At 39.6% G+C, this 20,771-nt stretch overlaps 1 protein-coding gene across 1 annotated transcript in view; it reads left to right on the forward strand.

Moving 5' to 3' along the window:
• The window catches only part of LOC137284604 (serine/threonine-protein kinase/endoribonuclease IRE1-like), a 56,606-nt gene that overhangs the window by 5,042 nt on the left and 30,793 nt on the right, over positions 1 to 20,771 (forward strand). Inside the window, exons 3-7 of the mRNA XM_067816485.1 lie at positions 559 to 595; positions 730 to 872; positions 1,063 to 1,191; positions 17,234 to 17,276; positions 19,856 to 19,914. Of these exons, the coding sequence (XP_067672586.1) occupies positions 559 to 595; positions 730 to 872; positions 1,063 to 1,191; positions 17,234 to 17,276; positions 19,856 to 19,914 (411 nt within the window). The remainder of the gene's footprint in view (positions 1 to 558; positions 596 to 729; positions 873 to 1,062; positions 1,192 to 17,233; positions 17,277 to 19,855; positions 19,915 to 20,771) is intronic.

Genomic DNA, 20,771 nt, shown 5'->3' on the forward strand with positions numbered 1-20,771 from the left:
GCTCATCTACATCATGAATTTGCCTGTTGTGTACATAGATCAACCACCGCCATGTAGCTTGAATATTGCTGAGTGAGGCTCATCGATTAGGCAATTCCCGGCATGGATTCAATGTGTGAAGCCCTTTTCTGGTGTCATGATATTGCTGGAATATTGCTAAAAGCAGAATGAAACCCATTCACATACATAGATTAGGATAAGCTTGTAAGAGCTGACTATGTTCTCTTGGGTGAGTCTCATACCTTAAAGGTGTACGTTATAGTTCCCGAGTTCAGTCACTGTTTTTGCAGGGCCCTGGTTCCTGAGATATTGGTGCCAAGATGGTCGATTACCATCAGAGTGTTAAGATTGCCTTGAAGAACAAGGGCCAGACTTTGATGTTAAATCAGTGTCAGTGTTTTATCAGTCATTTGTTCTGTCAGTGCCCCAGTTCTATTATTGCCAGTGTTTTAGCAATGTCACTGTTTTGTCACTTTCAGATGGATTATTATTCATTGTACATGTTTGAAAACGTGCATGCATATATAAAACCAACTATTGACGCTTAATATATTTCAGATCCAGTGATAAAAGTGCCTTTTGATTTTGCTTCTGGGTAAGTATTAATGATTAGAGATTACACTGTTATTGAATTAGCCAATGTCCAAGGATTTTTAATGTATATAGTTACTACAGTAAATTTTTAGTGATGTGTTTAATACTAGATATCCTGCTGTTGTGTTGCAATAGGCCAAGTTTCCTGCCTGACCCTAAAGATGGGAGTCTGTATGCAATCAGCTCTGGCAGGGAGGGCATTAAGAAACTCCCATTTACCATTCCTGAACTTGTGACAGCATCTCCTTGTAAAAGCACAGAAGGCATTCTGTATACAGGTGAGTGATCTACATTGTGGTGTATCTGCTGGTATTGTATTGGATTCAAAGTTTACCCTGTTGACCCATGTTTTACAGTTTAAAGACATTGCTGCCCTGCTTCACTGTGGAATCATTTCTCACATTACATACTGAAGCAACCCTGAAACAGGTGATGTTCCCAGAGCTCACTCTCTGATTCTATCCACAGGAAACAAGAAGGATGTGTGGATTGCGGTGGACCCACTCACTGGGGCGAAGATGCAGACACTTTCAACTGATGGCACACAGAAAACATGCCCATCGTCAACTGAGGATCTTTTGTACATTGGACGCACAGGTAGGCCCAAAACAGAAATATGTGTTGTTGCTTATTACTTGTGAATATGGCACACCAACATGTGTTTGTAATCTGTGTCCTATTCCCTAGATGTGCTTCCATTATTAGCCATCGTGTACCATCATGTATCTGGTTGGTACATCATATTGTTGGTAACCCTGTGTGGAACTGGTACTGCTGTGAAAACAATATTTGGTTAGTACTGTGATGGAGGTAAAACCTCTGGTGCAGTACCAGTAGGAGAATGTGTAGGGGCATCCAGGTGAGGGCTGGGCTCAAACTGAAACTGTACATGTGTTGTTGCTGTGTTTTATGTGTATGGCACTGATATCTTCATTTTGGTTGAAAGAGCAAGGTAAAACTGATTATCATATTACATAAGTCAGACTTATAAATGGTTTCATTGCGTCACATTGTTATAATACAAAGGTGGTTGTTTGAGTTGATTGTGATGTTATAAAATTTGAGTTGAAATGAAGTGGCATAAATATCATTTAAGTGTTTGTGAAACAGACAGCTGAGTGAGGTATATCATGCCCCTGTCAGCCCAGGCCTGGGTTAAACACCAAGCTCGGCTGTCCCAGGTTGTATGTCATTATATAGCCTCAAGGACTTATACATCACTAACACCTGAATTGTTTATCATGTATAGTGATCAGCTGGCTGATAGACATACAGCTCTTATCAGTTACATTTGAGACGTCAGTGGAGTCTGCATCATCTTAATGTGATCAGGGAATAGAAATCAATACAGGAAATGTTTAATGATGAGGAAATATATATTTAAGCAAATATATACCGACCATGAGGGCGGTGGGTTTGCTTATCAAGTCAAAGACTCTGGTTAGATTCCGCACATTTGCACAGTGTGTGAAACCCACGTCTATTGTGCCCCACTTTGATATTGCTGGAATATTGGTAAAAGACTCACTCACTCACTCACTCACTCACTCACTCATGAAAATAAGTTATGCCTTATCGGTGAAATACATGCCAGTGTTCAAAATATATGCTCAGGAACATGAACACATATATATGTTGAAAACATATACCTAATCATGGCAGTATGTACTTTTGTTGAAAGTATGTGCTGATGAGAAATATATGTAGCAGTGGGCACACTGCATTATGAACGTCTCCTGCAGGGAAAACCATAAATAGTTTTACGATAGGCAATTAATCTGCCGTGGGACACACTTGTTGACTGAGCCTAATTTGCTAAGCAGATAGGGTCTGACTGGATTTTGGATGACTGCCTCAAGACATACTGAATTCTTCTCTGAAAAACATAGTTCTCATAGGCAGTGAGTAACTCACCATGTCAGAGTTCATTCTTGGCTAAAACTTAGTGGCACATTCAGTTTTCGAATGGCAGAGATATGAAATACATGATAGTGCGCTGTGTTCCATCAGGGAAATAAAGTATCCTGCCAACTAATCTGTGCGAGATGGTTTAGTGGACAGTAATCGAGTACCATGAAGTTTTCTGGTCTGTGTATAATCATGGATCAGGAACCAGTGTTTGAGCACTGATCCATTCTGATCGTCTGACTGAGCCTGAGCATCAGAAACCATCAGAGTCTTTCTGACATATTTAACAGTAAACACAGATACATGCTCACCAATTCTTTCTGAAATCCCCACAATGTTGATAACTTGCTGTGGGCAGTCAGGGTTTTAGACTCTACATCGCTGGAAATGAATAATTTTATTCGGAACAAGAAAGTACATGAGCCCTAGTGAGATTGAAAATATTGCTTCATTTAGGGCTATAGAATTACAGTAATGGCAGAGTGGAAGGGCAAATAGTGTGGTTCAAGAAATGTGAGACATACTGACAGGGTTTTGTTTATTGTCCTCAGTACTCTAAGATACTGTTAGTTATCCTGACACTCCAAGATACTGTTAGTTATCCTGATTCTCTAAGATACTGTTAGTTATCCTGATTTTCTGACCAGTCCCGGGGTAGAATAGGCCTTCAGCAACCCATGCTTGCCATAAAAGTCAACTATTTTGTCGTAAAAGGCGATAACGTGATCGAGTGGTCAGGCTTGCTGACTTGGTTGACCCATGTCATCGGTTCCCAGTTGCACAGATCGATGCTCATTGATGATCACTGGATTGTCTCCTCCAGACTCTATTATTTACATACCTCCACCATACAGCTGGAATATTGCTGAGTGCAGCGTAAAACTAAACTCACTCACTCACTCACCTGATTCTCTAAGTTACTGTCAGTTATCCTGATTCTCCAAGATGCTGTTAGTTATCCTGATTCTCCAAGATGCTGTTAGTTATCCTGATTCTCTATGATACTGTTAGTTATCCTGACTCTCCAAGATGCTGTTAGTTATCCTGATTCTCCAAGATGCTGTTAGTTATCCTGACTCTCCAAGATGCTGTTAGTTATCCTGATTCTCCAAGATGCTGTCAGTTATCCTGATTCTCCAAGATGCTGTTAGTTATCCTGACTCTCCAAGATGCTGTTAGTTATCCTGACTCTCCAAGATGCTGTTAGTTATCCTGATTCTCCAAGATGCTGTCAGTTATCCTGATTCTCCAAGATGCTGTTAGTTATCCTGATTCTCTATGATACTGTTAGTTATCCTGATTCTCCAAGATGCTGTTAGTTATCCTGACTCTCCAAGATGCTGTTAGTTATCCTGATTCTCCAAGATGCTGTTAGTTATCCTGACTCTCCAAGATGCTGTTAGTTATCCTGATTCTCCAAGATGCTGTTAGTTATCCTGATTCTCTATGATGCTGTTAGTTATCCTGACTCTCCAAGATGCTGTTAGTTATCCTGATTCTCTATGATACTGTTAGTTATCCTGACTCTCCAAGATGCTGTTAGTTATCCTGATTCTCCAAGATGCTGTTAGTTATCTTGACTCTCCAAGATGCTGTTAGTTATCTTGACTCTCCAAGATGCTGTTAGTTATCCTGATTCTCCAAGATGCTGTTAGTTATCCTGACTCTCCAAGATGCTGTTAGTTATCCTGATTCTCCAAGATGCTGTTAGTTATCCTGACTCTCCAAGATGCTGTTAGTTATCCTGACTCTCCAAGATGCTGTTAGTTATCCTGACTCTCCAAGATGCTGTTAGTTATCCTGATTCTCCAAGATGCTGTTAGTTATCCTGACTCTCCAAGATGCTGTTAGTTATCCTGATTCTCCAAGATGCTGTTAGTTATCCTGATTCTCTATGATACTGTTAGTTATCCTGATTCTCTATGATACTGTTAGTTATCCTGATTCTCCAAGATGCTGTTAGTTATCCTGATTCTCTATGATACTGTTAGTTATCCTGACTCTCCAAGATGCTGTTAGTTATCCTGATTCTCTATGATACTGTTAGTTATCCTGATTCTCTATGATACTGTTAGTTATCCTGATTCTCCAAGATGCTGTTAGTTATCCTGATTCTCTATGATGCTGTTAGTTATCCTGACTCTCCAAGATGCTGTTAGTTATCCTGATTCTCTATGATACTGTTAGTTATCCTGACTCTCCAAGATGCTGTTAGTTATCCTGATTCTCTATGATGCTGTTAGTTATCCTGACTCTCCAAGATGCTGTTAGTTATCCTGATTCTCCAAGATGCTGTTAGTTATCCTGATTCTCTATGATACTGTTAGTTATCCTGACTCTCCAAGATGCTGTTAGTCATCCTGATTCTCCAAGATGCTGTTAGTTATCTTGACTCTCCAAGATGCTGTCAGTTATCCTGATTCTCTATGATACTGTTAGTTATCCTGACTCTCCAAGATGCTGTTAGTTATCCTGACTCTCCAAGATGCTGTTAGTTATCCTGATTCTCCAAGATGCTGTTAGTTATCCTGACTCTCCAAGATGCTGTTAGTTATCCTGACTCTCCAAGATGCTGTTAGTTATCCTGACTCTCCAAGATGCTGTTAGTTATCCTGATTCTCTATGATACTGTTAGTTATCCTGATTCTCCAAGATGCTGTTAGTTATCCTGATTCTCCAAGATGCTGTTAGTTATCCTGACTCTCCAAGATGCTGTTAGTTATCCTGATTCTCCAAGATGCTGTTAGTTATCCTGACTCTCCAAGATGCTGTTAGTTATCCTGATTCTCCAAGATGCTGTTAGTTATCCTGACTCTCCAAGATGCTGTTAGTTATCCTGACTCTCCAAGATGCTGTTAGTTATCCTGACTCTCCAAGATGCTGTTAGTTATCCTGATTCTCTATGATACTGTTAGTTATCCTGATTCTCCAAGATGCTGTTAGTTATCCTGATTCTCCAAGATGCTGTTAGTTATCCTGATTCTCTATGATGCTGTTAGTTATCCTGATTCTCTATGACACTGTTAGTTATCCTGATTCTCCAAGATGCTGTTAGTTATCCTGACTCTCCAAGATGCTGTCAGTTATCCTGATTCTCCAAGATGCTGTTAGTTATCCTGACTCTCCAAGATGCTGTTAGTTATCCTGATTCTCCAAGATGCTGTTAGTTATCCTGACTCTCCAAGATGCTGTTAGTTATCCTGACTCTCCAAGATGCTGTTAGTTATCCTGACTCTCCAAGATGCTGTTAGTTATCCTGATTCTCTATGATACTGTTAGTTATCCTGATTCTCTATGATACTGTTAGTTATCCTGACTCTCCAAGATGCTGTTAGTTATCCTGATTCTCTATGATACTGTTAGTTATCCTGATTCTCCAAGATGCTGTTAGTTATCCTGATTCTCTATGATGCTGTTAGTTATCCTGACTCTCCAAGATGCTGTTAGTTATCCTGATTCTCCAAGATGCTGTTAGTTATCCTGACTCTCCAAGATGCTGTTAGTTATCCTGATTCTCCAAGATGCTGTCAGTTATCCTGATTCTCCAAGATGCTGTTAGTTATCCTGACTCTCCAAGATGCTGTTAGTTATCCTGACTCTCCAAGATGCTGTTAGTTATCCTGATTCTCCAAGATGCTGTCAGTTATCCTGATTCTCCAAGATGCTGTTAGTTATCCTGATTCTCTATGATACTGTTAGTTATCCTGATTCTCCAAGATGCTGTTAGTTATCCTGACTCTCCAAGATGCTGTTAGTTATCCTGATTCTCCAAGATGCTGTTAGTTATCCTGACTCTCCAAGATGCTGTTAGTTATCCTGATTCTCCAAGATGCTGTTAGTTATCCTGATTCTCTATGATGCTGTTAGTTATCCTGACTCTCCAAGATGCTGTTAGTTATCCTGATTCTCTATGATACTGTTAGTTATCCTGACTCTCCAAGATGCTGTTAGTTATCCTGATTCTCTATGATGGTGTTAGTTATCCTGACTCTCCAAGATGCTGTTAGTTATCCTGATTCTCCAAGATGCTGTTAGTTATCCTGATTCTCTATGATACTGTTAGTTATCCTGACTCTCCAAGATGCTGTTAGTTATCCTGATTCTCCAAGATGCTGTTAGTTATCTTGACTCTCCAAGATGCTGTCAGTTATCCTGATTCTCTATGATACTGTTAGTTATCCTGATTCTCCAAGATGCTGTTAGTTATCCTGACTCTCCAAGATGCTGTTAGTTATCCTGATTCTCCAAGATGCTGTTAGTTATCCTGACTCTCCAAGATGCTGTTAGTTATCCTGATTCTCCAAGATGCTGTTAGTTATCCTGATTCTCCAAGATGCTGTTAGTTATCTTGACTCTCCAAGATGCTGTTAGTTATCCTGACTCTCCAAGATGCTGTTAGTTATCCTGACTCTCCAAGATGCTGTTAGTTATCCTGATTCTCCAAGATGCTGTTAGTTATCCTGATTCTCTATGATACTGTTAGTTATCCTGACTCTCCAAGATGCTGTTAGTTATCCTGACTCTCCAAGATGCTGTTAGTTATCCTGACTCTCCAAGATGCTGTTAGTTATCCTGATTCTCCAAGATGCTGTTAGTTATCTTGACTCTCCAAGATGCTGTTAGTTATCCTGATTCTCTATGATACTGTTAGTTATCCTGACTCTCCAAGATGCTGTTAGTTATCCTGATTCTCCAAGATGCTGTTAGTTATCCTGATTCTCTATGATACTGTTAGTTATCCTGACTCTCCAAGATGCTGTCAGTTATCCTGATTCTCCAAGATGCTGTTAGTTATCTTGACTCTCCAAGATGCTGTTAGTTATCCTGACTCTCCAAGATGCTGTTAGTTATCCTGATTCTCCAAGATGCTGTTAGTTATCCTGATTCTCTATGATACTGTTAGTTATCCTGACTCTCCAAGATGCTGTTAGTTATCCTGATTCTCTATGATACTGTTAGTTATCCTGACTCTCCAAGATGCTGTTAGTTATCCTGACTCTCCAAGATGCTGTTAGTTATCCTGATTCTCGAAGATGCTGTTAGTTATCCTGATTCTCTATGATACTGTTAGTTATCCTGATTCTCTATGATACTGTTAGTTATCCTGATTCTCCAAGATGCTGTCAGTTATCCTGACTCTCCAAGATGCTGTTAGTTATCCTTACTCTCCAAGATGCTGTTAGTTATCCTGACTCTCCAAGATGCTGTTAGTTATCCTGATTCTCCAAGATGCTGTTAGTTATCCTGACTCTCCAAGATACTGTTAGTTATCCTGACTCTCCAAAATGCTGTTAGTTATCCTGATTCTCCAAGATGCTGTTACTTATCCTGACTCTCCAAGATGCTGTTAGTTATCCTGATTCTCCAAGATGCTGTTAGTTATCCTGATTCTCTATGATACTGTTAGTTATCCTGACTCTCCAAGATGCTGTTAGTTATCCTGATTCTCCAAGATGCTGTTAGTTATCTTGACTCTCCAAGATGCTGTCAGTTATCCTGATTCTCTATGATACTGTTAGTTATCCTGACTCTCCAAGATGCTGTTAGTTATCCTGACTCTCCAAGATGCTGTTAGTTATCCTGATTCTCCAAGATGCTGTTAGTTATCCTGACTCTCCAAGATGCTGTTAGTTATCCTGATTCTCCAAGATGCTGTTAGTTATCCTGATTCTCCAAGATGCTGTTAGTTATCCTGACTCTCCAAGATGCTGTTAGTTATCCTGATTCTCCAAGATGCTGTTAGTTATCCTGATTCTCTATGATACTGTTAGTTATCCTGATTCTCTATGATACTGTTAGTTATCCTGATTCTCCAAGATGCTGTTAGTTATCCTGATTCTCTATGATACTGTTAGTTATCCTGACTCTCCAAGATGCTGTTAGTTATCCTGATTCTCTATGATACTGTTAGTTATCCTGATTCTCTATGATACTGTTAGTTATCCTGATTCTCCAAGATGCTGTTAGTTATCCTGATTCTCTATGATGCTGTTAGTTATCCTGACTCTCCAAGATGCTGTTAGTTATCCTGATTCTCTATGATACTGTTAGTTATCCTGACTCTCCAAGATGCTGTTAGTTATCCTGATTCTCTATGATGCTGTTAGTTATCCTGACTCTCCAAGATGCTGTTAGTTATCCTGATTCTCCAAGATGCTGTTAGTTATCCTGATTCTCTATGATACTGTTAGTTATCCTGACTCTCCAAGATGCTGTTAGTCATCCTGATTCTCCAAGATGCTGTTAGTTATCTTGACTCTCCAAGATGCTGTCAGTTATCCTGATTCTCTATGATACTGTTAGTTATCCTGACTCTCCAAGATGCTGTTAGTTATCCTGACTCTCCAAGATGCTGTTAGTTATCCTGATTCTCCAAGATGCTGTTAGTTATCCTGACTCTCCAAGATGCTGTTAGTTATCCTGACTCTCCAAGATGCTGTTAGTTATCCTGACTCTCCAAGATGCTGTTAGTTATCCTGATTCTCTATGATACTGTTAGTTATCCTGATTCTCCAAGATGCTGTTAGTTATCCTGATTCTCCAAGATGCTGTTAGTTATCCTGACTCTCCAAGATGCTGTTAGTTATCCTGATTCTCCAAGATGCTGTTAGTTATCCTGACTCTCCAAGATGCTGTTAGTTATCCTGATTCTCCAAGATGCTGTTAGTTATCCTGACTCTCCAAGATGCTGTTAGTTATCCTGACTCTCCAAGATGCTGTTAGTTATCCTGACTCTCCAAGATGCTGTTAGTTATCCTGATTCTCTATGATACTGTTAGTTATCCTGATTCTCCAAGATGCTGTTAGTTATCCTGATTCTCCAAGATGCTGTTAGTTATCCTGATTCTCTATGATGCTGTTAGTTATCCTGATTCTCTATGACACTGTTAGTTATCCTGATTCTCCAAGATGCTGTTAGTTATCCTGACTCTCCAAGATGCTGTCAGTTATCCTGATTCTCCAAGATGCTGTTAGTTATCCTGACTCTCCAAGATGCTGTTAGTTATCCTGATTCTCCAAGATGCTGTTAGTTATCCTGACTCTCCAAGATGCTGTTAGTTATCCTGACTCTCCAAGATGCTGTTAGTTATCCTGACTCTCCAAGATGCTGTTAGTTATCCTGATTCTCTATGATACTGTTAGTTATCCTGATTCTCTATGATACTGTTAGTTATCCTGACTCTCCAAGATGCTGTTAGTTATCCTGATTCTCTATGATACTGTTAGTTATCCTGATTCTCCAAGATGCTGTTAGTTATCCTGATTCTCTATGATGCTGTTAGTTATCCTGACTCTCCAAGATGCTGTTAGTTATCCTGATTCTCCAAGATGCTGTTAGTTATCCTGACTCTCCAAGATGCTGTTAGTTATCCTGATTCTCCAAGATGCTGTCAGTTATCCTGATTCTCCAAGATGCTGTTAGTTATCCTGACTCTCCAAGATGCTGTTAGTTATCCTGACTCTCCAAGATGCTGTTAGTTATCCTGATTCTCCAAGATGCTGTCAGTTATCCTGATTCTCCAAGATGCTGTTAGTTATCCTGATTCTCTATGATACTGTTAGTTATCCTGATTCTCCAAGATGCTGTTAGTTATCCTGACTCTCCAAGATGCTGTTAGTTATCCTGATTCTCCAAGATGCTGTTAGTTATCCTGACTCTCCAAGATGCTGTTAGTTATCCTGATTCTCCAAGATGCTGTTAGTTATCCTGATTCTCTATGATGCTGTTAGTTATCCTGACTCTCCAAGATGCTGTTAGTTATCCTGATTCTCTATGATACTGTTAGTTATCCTGACTCTCCAAGATGCTGTTAGTTATCCTGATTCTCTATGATGGTGTTAGTTATCCTGACTCTCCAAGATGCTGTTAGTTATCCTGATTCTCCAAGATGCTGTTAGTTATCCTGATTCTCTATGATACTGTTAGTTATCCTGACTCTCCAAGATGCTGTTAGTTATCCTGATTCTCCAAGATGCTGTTAGTTATCTTGACTCTCCAAGATGCTGTCAGTTATCCTGATTCTCTATGATACTGTTAGTTATCCTGATTCTCCAAGATGCTGTTAGTTATCCTGACTCTCCAAGATGCTGTTAGTTATCCTGATTCTCCAAGATGCTGTTAGTTATCCTGACTCTCCAAGATGCTGTTAGTTATCCTGATTCTCCAAGATGCTGTTAGTTATCCTGATTCTCCAAGATGCTGTTAGTTATCTTGACTCTCCAAGATGCTGTTAGTTATCCTGACTCTCCAAGATGCTGTTAGTTATCCTGACTCTCCAAGATGCTGTTAGTTATCCTGATTCTCCAAGATGCTGTTAGTTATCCTGATTCTCTATGATACTGTTAGTTATCCTGACTCTCCAAGATGCTGTTAGTTATCCTGACTCTCCAAGATGCTGTTAGTTATCCTGACTCTCCAAGATGCTGTTAGTTATCCTGATTCTCCAAGATGCTGTTAGTTATCTTGACTCTCCAAGATGCTGTTAGTTATCCTGATTCTCTATGATACTGTTAGTTATCCTGACTCTCCAAGATGCTGTTAGTTATCCTGATTCTCCAAGATGCTGTTAGTTATCCTGATTCTCTATGATACTGTTAGTTATCCTGACTCTCCAAGATGCTGTCAGTTATCCTGATTCTCCAAGATGCTGTTAGTTATCTTGACTCTCCAAGATGCTGTTAGTTATCCTGACTCTCCAAGATGCTGTTAGTTATCCTGATTCTCCAAGATGCTGTTAGTTATCCTGATTCTCTATGATACTGTTAGTTATCCTGACTCTCCAAGATGCTGTTAGTTATCCTGATTCTCTATGATACTGTTAGTTATCCTGACTCTCCAAGATGCTGTTAGTTATCCTGACTCTCCAAGATGCTGTTAGTTATCCTGATTCTCGAAGATGCTGTTAGTTATCCTGATTCTCTATGATACTGTTAGTTATCCTGATTCTCTATGATACTGTTAGTTATCCTGATTCTCCAAGATGCTGTCAGTTATCCTGACTCTCCAAGATGCTGTTAGTTATCCTTACTCTCCAAGATGCTGTTAGTTATCCTGACTCTCCAAGATGCTGTTAGTTATCCTGATTCTCCAAGATGCTGTTAGTTATCCTGACTCTCCAAGATACTGTTAGTTATCCTGACTCTCCAAAATGCTGTTAGTTATCCTGATTCTCCAAGATGCTGTTACTTATCCTGACTCTCCAAGATGCTGTTAGTTATCCTGATTCTCCAAGATGCTGTTAGTTATCCTGATTCTCTATGATACTGTTAGTTATCCTGACTCTCCAAGATGCTGTTAGTTATCCTGATTCTCCAAGATGCTGTTAGTTATCTTGACTCTCCAAGATGCTGTCAGTTATCCTGATTCTCTATGATACTGTTAGTTATCCTGACTCTCCAAGATGCTGTTAGTTATCCTGACTCTCCAAGATGCTGTTAGTTATCCTGATTCTCCAAGATGCTGTTAGTTATCCTGACTCTCCAAGATGCTGTTAGTTATCCTGATTCTCCAAGATGCTGTTTGTTATCCTGATTCTCCAAGATGCTGTTAGTTATCTTGACTCTCCAAGATGCTGTTAGTTATCCTGACTCTCCAAGATGCTGTTAGTTATCCTGACTCTCCAAGATGCTGTTAGTTATCCTGATTCTCCAAGATGCTGTTAGTTATCCTGATTCTCTATGATACTGTTAGTTATCCTGACTCTCCAAGATGCTGTTAGTTATCCTGATTCTCCAAGATGCTGTTAGTTATCCTGACTCTCCAAGATGCTGTTAGTTATCCTGACTCTCCAAGATGCTGTTAGTTATCCTGATTCTCCAAGATGCTGTTAGTTATCTTGACTCTCCAAGATGCTGTTAGTTATCCTGATTCTCTATGATACTGTTAGTTATCCTGACTCTCCAAGATGCTGTTAGTTATCCTGATTCTCCAAGATGCTGTTAGTTATCCTGATTCTCTATGATACTGTTAGTTATCCTGACTCTCCAAGATGCTGTCAGTTATCCTGATTCTCCAAGATGCTGTTAGTTATCTTGACTCTCCAAGATGCTGTTAGTTATCCTGACTCTCCAAGATGCTGTTAGTTATCCTGATTCTCCAAGATGCTGTTAGTTATCCTGATTCTCTATGATACTGTTAGTTATCCTGACTCTCCAAGATGCTGTTAGTTATCCTGATTCTCTATGATACTGTTAGTTATCCTGACTCTCCAAGATGCTGTTAGTTATCCTGACTCTCCAAGATGCTGTTAGTTATCCTGATTCTCGAAGATGCTGTTAGTTATCCTGATTCTCTATGATACTGTTAGTTATCCTGATTCTCCAAGATGCTGTCAGTTATCCTGACTCTCCAAGATGCTGTTAGTTATCCTTACTCTCCAAGATGCTGTTAGTTATCCTGACTCTCCAAGATGCTGTTAGTTATCCTGATTCTCCAAGATGCTGTTAGTTATCCTGACTCTCCAAGATACTGTTAGTTATCCTGACTCTCCAAGATGCTGTTAGTTATCCTGATTCTCCAAGATGCTGTTACTTATCCTGACTCTCCAAGATGCTGTTAGTTATCCTGATTCTCTATGATACTGTTAGTTATCCTGATTCTCCAAGATGCTGTTAGTTATCCTGATTCTCCAAGATGCTGTTAGTTATCCTGATTCTCTATGATACTGTTAGTTATCCTGATTCTCTATGATACTGTTAGTTATCCTGATTCTCCAAGATGCTGTTAGTTATCCTGACTCTCCATGATGCTGTTAGTTATCCTGACTCTCCAAGATGCTGTTAGTTATCCTGACTCTCCAAGATGCTGTTAGTTATCCTGATTCTCCAAGATGCTGTTAGTTATCCTGATTCTCTATGATACTGTTAGTTATCCTGACTCTCCAAGATGCTGTCAGTTATCCTGATTCTCCAAGATGCTGTTAGTTATCTTGACTCTCCAAGATGCTGTTAGTTATCCTGACTCTCCAAGATGCTGTCAGTTATCCTGATTCTCCAAGATGCTGTTAGTTATCTTGACTCTCCAAGATGCTGTTAGTTATCCTGACTCTCCAAGATGCTGTTAGTTATCCTGATTCTCCAAGATGCTGTTAGTTATCCTGATTCTCCAAGATGCTGTTAGTTATCCTGACTCTCCAAGATACTGTTAGTTATCCTGACTCTCCAAGATGCTGTTAGTTATCCTGATTCTCTATGATACTGTTAGTTATCCTGACTCTCCAAGATGCTGTTAGTTATCCTGATTCTCTATGATACTGTTAGTTATCCCCGTCATACTCTTAGTTATCCTATCAATCTAAGATACTGATATTATTGTTCCCCACTGTGTGTTTAGCCAGAGATCATATAATAGATTATGTAACGTATGTCTTAGTTGGGATTACACTTTCTTAGTAAAGTACAAAGTTCAAGTACCTTTTTGGTTGAGTCCCATCCGGGATTCGAACCCACACCCTCAGTCAGGCACCTAATCGCTGGCACACAAAGTCAGCCGCCTAGCCCGCTCAGCCACCACTCCGCCCTGTCAAACTGCCGTGCTTTGTTCTCTTAATTACTGTGCCTTCCCCAACCATGTAAATGCTTAGATAAATAAACAAATTATGAAAAAAAGATTTATCTTGACTTATCAGTTTCTTTTTGACAATTTTTTGGCATATTTCTTGCACCATGACATTCATGCCAAGGTCAGAGTGAGTCTTGAAACAGTGAGTTGAACAGCTACAAAGCAAGATGTCAAGAGAGGTTGATTGGTCAAGTTTTTGTTGACATTTAACTTCAGTTTTTAACTTACCTTACCATAGGGCTTATGCATATTGCCTCATGCATTGCTTAAAAGAGATCAGACAGTCGTTGATACGCTATTCTTCCGAATGGCTACATCGTGTATCGAAGAGTGTATAGGAACGGAAGTGATGAGATCTCCCAACCCGCGCAAGCGTGGACAATCCCAAAAACCTACAATTTTACTTCAAGCGTCTTGCATGTCAGACGTGGCTTTTTGATTACACTATTGTGCTACCTACTTTACGCATTAAAGTTGTATTTTGTTGTGGTAGGCATGGTTTCTGACTCTTTCTCTTATTTGTGTGGTGAAGACTACAGTATCACTGTACATTCAACAGACTATACCTTCCTGACTCACCACATTTCCCTGTGGTTTCTCTGGCTATGCAAACCCGTCTTCTCGAGCAACTAGGGGGGATTGTCAGTATCGAGAAATCCTGTCTGGAGCTGACGTTCATCAGAGGCCTTTTCATGACACATTATAACCTTGTCAGAATCCCACAGGATCAATAGAGGAAGGTAGCTGCTTTCACTGTGCCAGACCAACAGGCAATCAATGCCTGTCGTGGGAGGGCTGGATGCCTATGCGTTCCCTCCACCAGTCCTTCTACCAGCGGTCGTGGTCAAGATCAAGCAGACACAGCAGATTCATCTGCTTTTGGTCGCGCCGTGGTGGCCGGCCAGACTTTGGTTCCTCGACTTGTGCTGTCTCGTTGACGGAGACCTGTTACCACTACCTGATTGGCCGCATCTACTGCGTCATCTGCACAGTCATATTCTGCATCCTGATCTGGTGAGATTCCATCTACTCGTTTGGACTATTTTTAGAAAACTGTGATGGGAAAGGGTTACACTAACGGAATGGCAAAGGTTATAGCTCTTGCGCACCAGGTCTCTACTAGATGTCTTTATGATAACAAGTGGACATTTTGAGCAGCTTTGTATGCTCAGAGACCAGAATCCTTTAACAGTTTCTCCTCAGTTTCTGGCAGAATTTTTTCTCTACCTGAGAAGGTCCAAACATCTTTGAGGCAGCACTATTGCGAAGTATTTATCAGCCCTCAATTCCGTCCTAGCAGTCAAGTGTGACTGGCAGGTGTCCAAAGTGCCGGAACTCCTTGCCATGTTGAAGGCGTTTAAGCTGGAGGATCAAAAGGTTAAATTTTGACCTCCTACTTCGGATATAAATGTTTTCTTAGACCATCTTTGTGGCCTCCCTTATGAACCCTTGGTGGAGGCTTCCTTCGAGAATCTTTCGAAGAGTACGCTTTCCTTTTGGCGTTGGCCACTGCGGCAAGGGTCAGCGAGATTCATGCTCTGGATGTACCTGTGTGAAGTTTGAACAAGCTTGTCATGGCCAGGTTTATTTAAGACTGTTATGGGATTTTGTTGTCCCTGGACAACTTGACAGGCTCCTTTCTATCCCTCCGGTGTCATCCATTTTAGGCCCTCAGGATTCCGACAAGCAACTTCTTTGTCCAGTGACTTTTCATTCCATTTTCTTTGTTGATTAAAGGAGAGGTGTCTAGGAATACTGTGGCTCTATGGTTATGGGCAACTATTTTGGCGGCCTATGATGCGAGACACCCACCACACCGGTATGGGGATTTCTTATTTTCTTGGTTTCCATGGAAACGTTTCGGACTTTGTGTCAAAAGTGAGAGGTGTGTTTCGTTTCCGGAGCAGAACTCAAAACTTCTTATTATCTGTCAGTAAAACTTGGAAGATATGTGTGTGAGACCCCAAAGTGGTGCCTTTTGCTATTTACAGGATTTTGTGATTTATTATTTTCTTGGGTTCCATGGAAACGTTTTGGACTTAGTCTCAAAATGGGGGGATGGGCTTCGTTTCCGGAGCAGAACTCAAAAACTTTTGAGTATTTTTATGCAAAACTTGGTAGATATATCAATCAGAACAAAAGTGGTGCCTTTTGCTATTTACAGGTTTTGGGGATTTCTTGTTTTTTTGTTTTCCATGGAATGTTTCGGACTTTGTGTCAAAAGTGAGAGGTATGTTTAGTTTCTGGAGCAGAACTCAAAAACTTCTTAATATTTGTAAGTAAAACTTGGTAGATATGTGTGGCAGACCCCAAAGTGGTGCCTTTTGCTATTTACAGGTTTTTGTGATTTATTATTTTCTTGGGTTCCATGGAAACGTTTTGGACTTAGTCTCAAAATTTTGGTATTTATAGGTTTTTGTGATTTGTTGTTTTCTCGGTTCCAAAGAAAGTCTGAACATGTTGCAGACTTCATTTCTGGAGCACAACTCGAAAACCGTTTCATATCTTTCAGAAGATCTTGGCAGATATATGAGACAGATCTTGAAATGGTGACTTTTTCTGATTACAGATATATGGCATTTTTCATGAGTTCCATGGAAACAATTCAGACATGGTCTATAAACACGATAAGTAAATGTAAGACTATTTGTCCTTTCAAATATGTGGGGACCGGGGGCTTATGTCATCTTCTGATGACTCTTGTTTTGGATTTTCTGCTCTTGCACGGGTAGGGAGATCTCGTCACTTCTGTTCCCATGCACTCGTTGATACATGATGTAGCCATTCGGGAGAATGGCATAGTAAGGACTGTCTGGTGTCTTTTACACGATGCTTGAGGTAATATGCATAAACCCTTATTTTAAGGTAAATATTCAAATATCAAAAATATTTAAATTTTTATGATTTTAAACTGCAACCTTCACTTTCATTACTTTTAGGTTTGATTTGATAATTTACAGGTGGGAATTATGAAACCTTTGTGACAACTGCTTGCTTCAATATCAGTAGATACTGTTAGTTATTCTGACTCCTCTAAGACACTGTTAGTTATTTCAGTATTGAAAGATACTGTTAGTTTTCCAGTTAAGATTATTTACAGAATGGTATGTCTATGGACTGTCTATGGCATCTGTGTATTTGTTCTCAATATGTATGTGCCATTTCTTTCAGAATATACAATTTTGATGTTTGACAGCAAGACAAGGCTAAAGAGGTATGTAGTTTTTTTGCTAAAAACTTGTAGATCTGTTCACAGCTGCCTTGGTAATAAACACACTTCTCTGGCAGAGATAGTAAGGTTTGGAAAACCTTCCCTAATCCTTGGCCATGTTGTACTCTCATAGAGGGATTGGGATAGAGAAATTTGGTCATTTTCGAGACTATTAGCCATTTTCTGAATTTAAAATGGGTCAATAGTAAACCTCAAAATTTTAATGGACCATTTTTACCCCATTCCTGGTATGTAATGTGGAGGGATATATAATCGATGCCTCATCTGTCTGTTCGTCTGACTGTAATCATTTTGTTTCTGGAGCATAACTCAAAAACTGTTCAATAGTTTTAGACCAAAATTGGTAGATATATACTCTCCAAAAAAGGTAGGGGATCTTCATTTTATTAAATTTACGATTAAGAGTTTTAGGAGATTTATCAGAGTCGATGAATGTTGATATGATATTTTTGAATGTTTTGAGAGTGCATCACCATTTGCACTTCCTTACAGCCATAGTTATATCGAATGGTGTATGGCATGTAATTTGCATGTATACAATTTTCATTGTAAAACAATGACTAGAAACAAACACTAACAAATGTGTGGTGCAAGATGAGTGATTTCTCAACCTTCTTGAAGAAACGTCAAAATCAAGAATGCGACCCCATGCACGTGTATCGGGCTACTGTGTTGTGCACGTGCATATCGTGCATTGTGTTTAGGGGTGGTAATAGAGGGAAATGGTGGTGCGTTCATAAGATGTCTGTCCTTGAAATGTTTGTTAACGTTTACACTTCCTATCTAAAATGAAAGTTCACCATCCCCTACTTTTTGTTGAATAGTATAATGAACTGAACCTATGGTTGTGCCATTTGTTATTTACAGATATTTGGCATTTATATTTTGTTTCTTGTTTTCCATGGAATGTTTTGGTCTTAGTCTAATAGCGGGGTGGGCTTGGTTGTTGGAGCATAACTTAAAACCGTTCAGTATCTTTCTGCAAAGCTTGGCAGATATGTCAGTCAAAATCTAAAGTGGTGCCTTTTGCTGTTTACAGGTTTTTGTGATGTATTATTTTCTCCCTTTCCATGGAAACGTTTTGGACAGTGTCAAAAAGGGGGGATGGGCTTCGTTTCTGCAGCTCAACTTGAAAACTTCTTAATATCCTCCTGTAAAACTTCACAGATATGTGAGCTAGACCCCAAAGTAGTGCCTTTTGCTATTTATTAATTTTGGGCATTTTTATTTTTTCGGGTTTCCATGGAAACCGTTTGGACTTAGTCTCAAAAAGGAGGGATGGGCTTCTTTTCCAGAGGATATCTCGAAAACCATTTGGTATCTTTCAACAGATCTTGGCAGATGTATGAGACAAGTCTTGAAGTGGTGCCTTTTGCTGTTCATAGATATATGGCATTTATATTTTTAATGATTTCTACGGAAACAATTCCAACTTAATGAAAAAAAAAAACATCACGTAACTGTCAGATGATTTATCCTCTCAAATATGTGGGCAGATATTTGTGGCAACTACAAAGTCATGCCTTTTGCTATTTATAAAGTTTTGGCAGATTTATTTTTCCTGGTATCCATGGAGACAATTCGGACTTAGTCTCAAAATGGGTGGATGGTCTTTGTTTCTAAATAGACATTAAGTAACTGTCAGATGATTTGTCCTTTCAAATATGTGTCATCTTCTGATGACTCTTGATCACACTATGCAACATATGTCATATTTGGGATTTCACTTTCTCAGTAAAGTACAATTTCTAGTACTTTTTTGTTTGAGTCCCATCTGGGATTCGAACCGATGACTCTTGTTCCATTTTTTCCAATGTCCAAGAAAACGATTTTGTCTTTGTCTCAAAAGGATGGGCCACGTTTCCGGAGCGCAACTTGAAAACTTCATTGTGTCTTTCAGTAAATCTTGGCAGATATATGAGACAGATCTTGAAGCAGGGGTTAAAAAATATTTTGAATAGCCACTTGCCACAGGCATGTTGTAGTTGTATAGGTTGAACCTTCACTAATCCTTGGTCATATTGTAGCTTTGTAGATTGAACCTTCACAAAACCTTTGGCCATGTTGTAGCTTTGTAGATTCAACCTTCATTGATCCTTGGCCATGTTGTAGCTTTGAACATTTAACCTTCACTAATCCATGGCCATGTTGTAGCTTTGTACATTGAACCTTCATTGATCCTTGGCCATGTTGTAGCTTTGAAGATTGAACCTTCACTAACCCTTGGCGATGTTGTATTCTTCTAGGTTGAACCTTCATTAATCCTTGGCCATGTTGTAATTTTATAGGTTGAGCCTTCACTAATCCTTGGCCATGTTGTAGCTTTGTAGATTGAACCTTCACTAATCCTTGGCCATGTTGTAGTCTTGTGGATTGAACATTCTCTAATCCTTGTCCATGGTGTGGCCTTATGGTTATTGGCCTTGAGAAGCATCAGTATTGTTGGTTCACAATTTTCTGTCTAATATACAGCCTGGCAAGTAAACCTGTAATTGGTGTTCCCTTTAGGGTTATGCTTTGATTAGTTTCCACTTTTTTATTGTATATTGTTCTCCTTTCAGATGGAATGCCACTTTTATGGACTATTCATCCCATGTGGCACCAGACCCTAAGGATTATGGTAACTTTCATATTTTGCATCAATGTGGCACCTGCCTTGAGACATTATGTATCACTATTTTGTCATAAGATGATGCCTGACTTGAGATATTTGTGTAAGTGTCATATTGTGTCACAGTGTGGTGCCTGACTCATTTCATTATATAAGTGTCTCTGTGTGGCGCCTGAAGCATGCCATTATATAAGTGTCTCTGTGTGCTGTATGACTCATGTCATTGTATAAGTGTCTCCCTGTGGCGCCTGGCTCATGTCATTATATAAGTGTCTCCGTGTGCTGTATGACTCTTGTCATTATATAAGTGTCTCAGTATGGTGTATGGCTCGAGTCATTGTATAAGTGTCTCCGTGTGGCGTCTGACTCATGTCATTATATAAGTGTCTCTGTGTGGCGCCTGAAGCATGCCATTATATAAGTGTCTCTGTGTGCTGTATGACTCATGTCATTGTATAAGTGTCTCCCTGTGGCGCCTGGCTCATGTCATTATATAAGTGTCTCCGTGTGCTGTATGACTCTTGTCATTATATAAGTGTCTCAGTATGGTGTATGGCTCGAGTCATTGTATAAGTGTCTCCGTGTGGCGTCTGACTCATGTCATTATATAAGTGTCTCTGTGTGCTGTATGACTTATGTCATTGTATAAGTGTCTCAGTATGGTGTATGGCTCGAGTTGTTGGCTTGAGTCATTATATAAGTGTCTTATGGCATCTGACTCAAGTCATTATGTAAGTGTCCCAGTGTGGCATCTGTCTTGAGTCATTGTACAACTGTCTCAATGTGTCATCTGACTTGAGCCAGTTCAAATTTTGACTAATGTTTTCACCACAATTACAGTATCCGTTATTGTTAATGTTGATGAT

This window comes from Haliotis asinina, chromosome 5, assembly GCF_037392515.1.
Source record: "Haliotis asinina isolate JCU_RB_2024 chromosome 5, JCU_Hal_asi_v2, whole genome shotgun sequence".
In the NCBI taxonomy this organism is placed as follows: Eukaryota; Metazoa; Mollusca; class Gastropoda; order Lepetellida; family Haliotidae; genus Haliotis; species Haliotis asinina.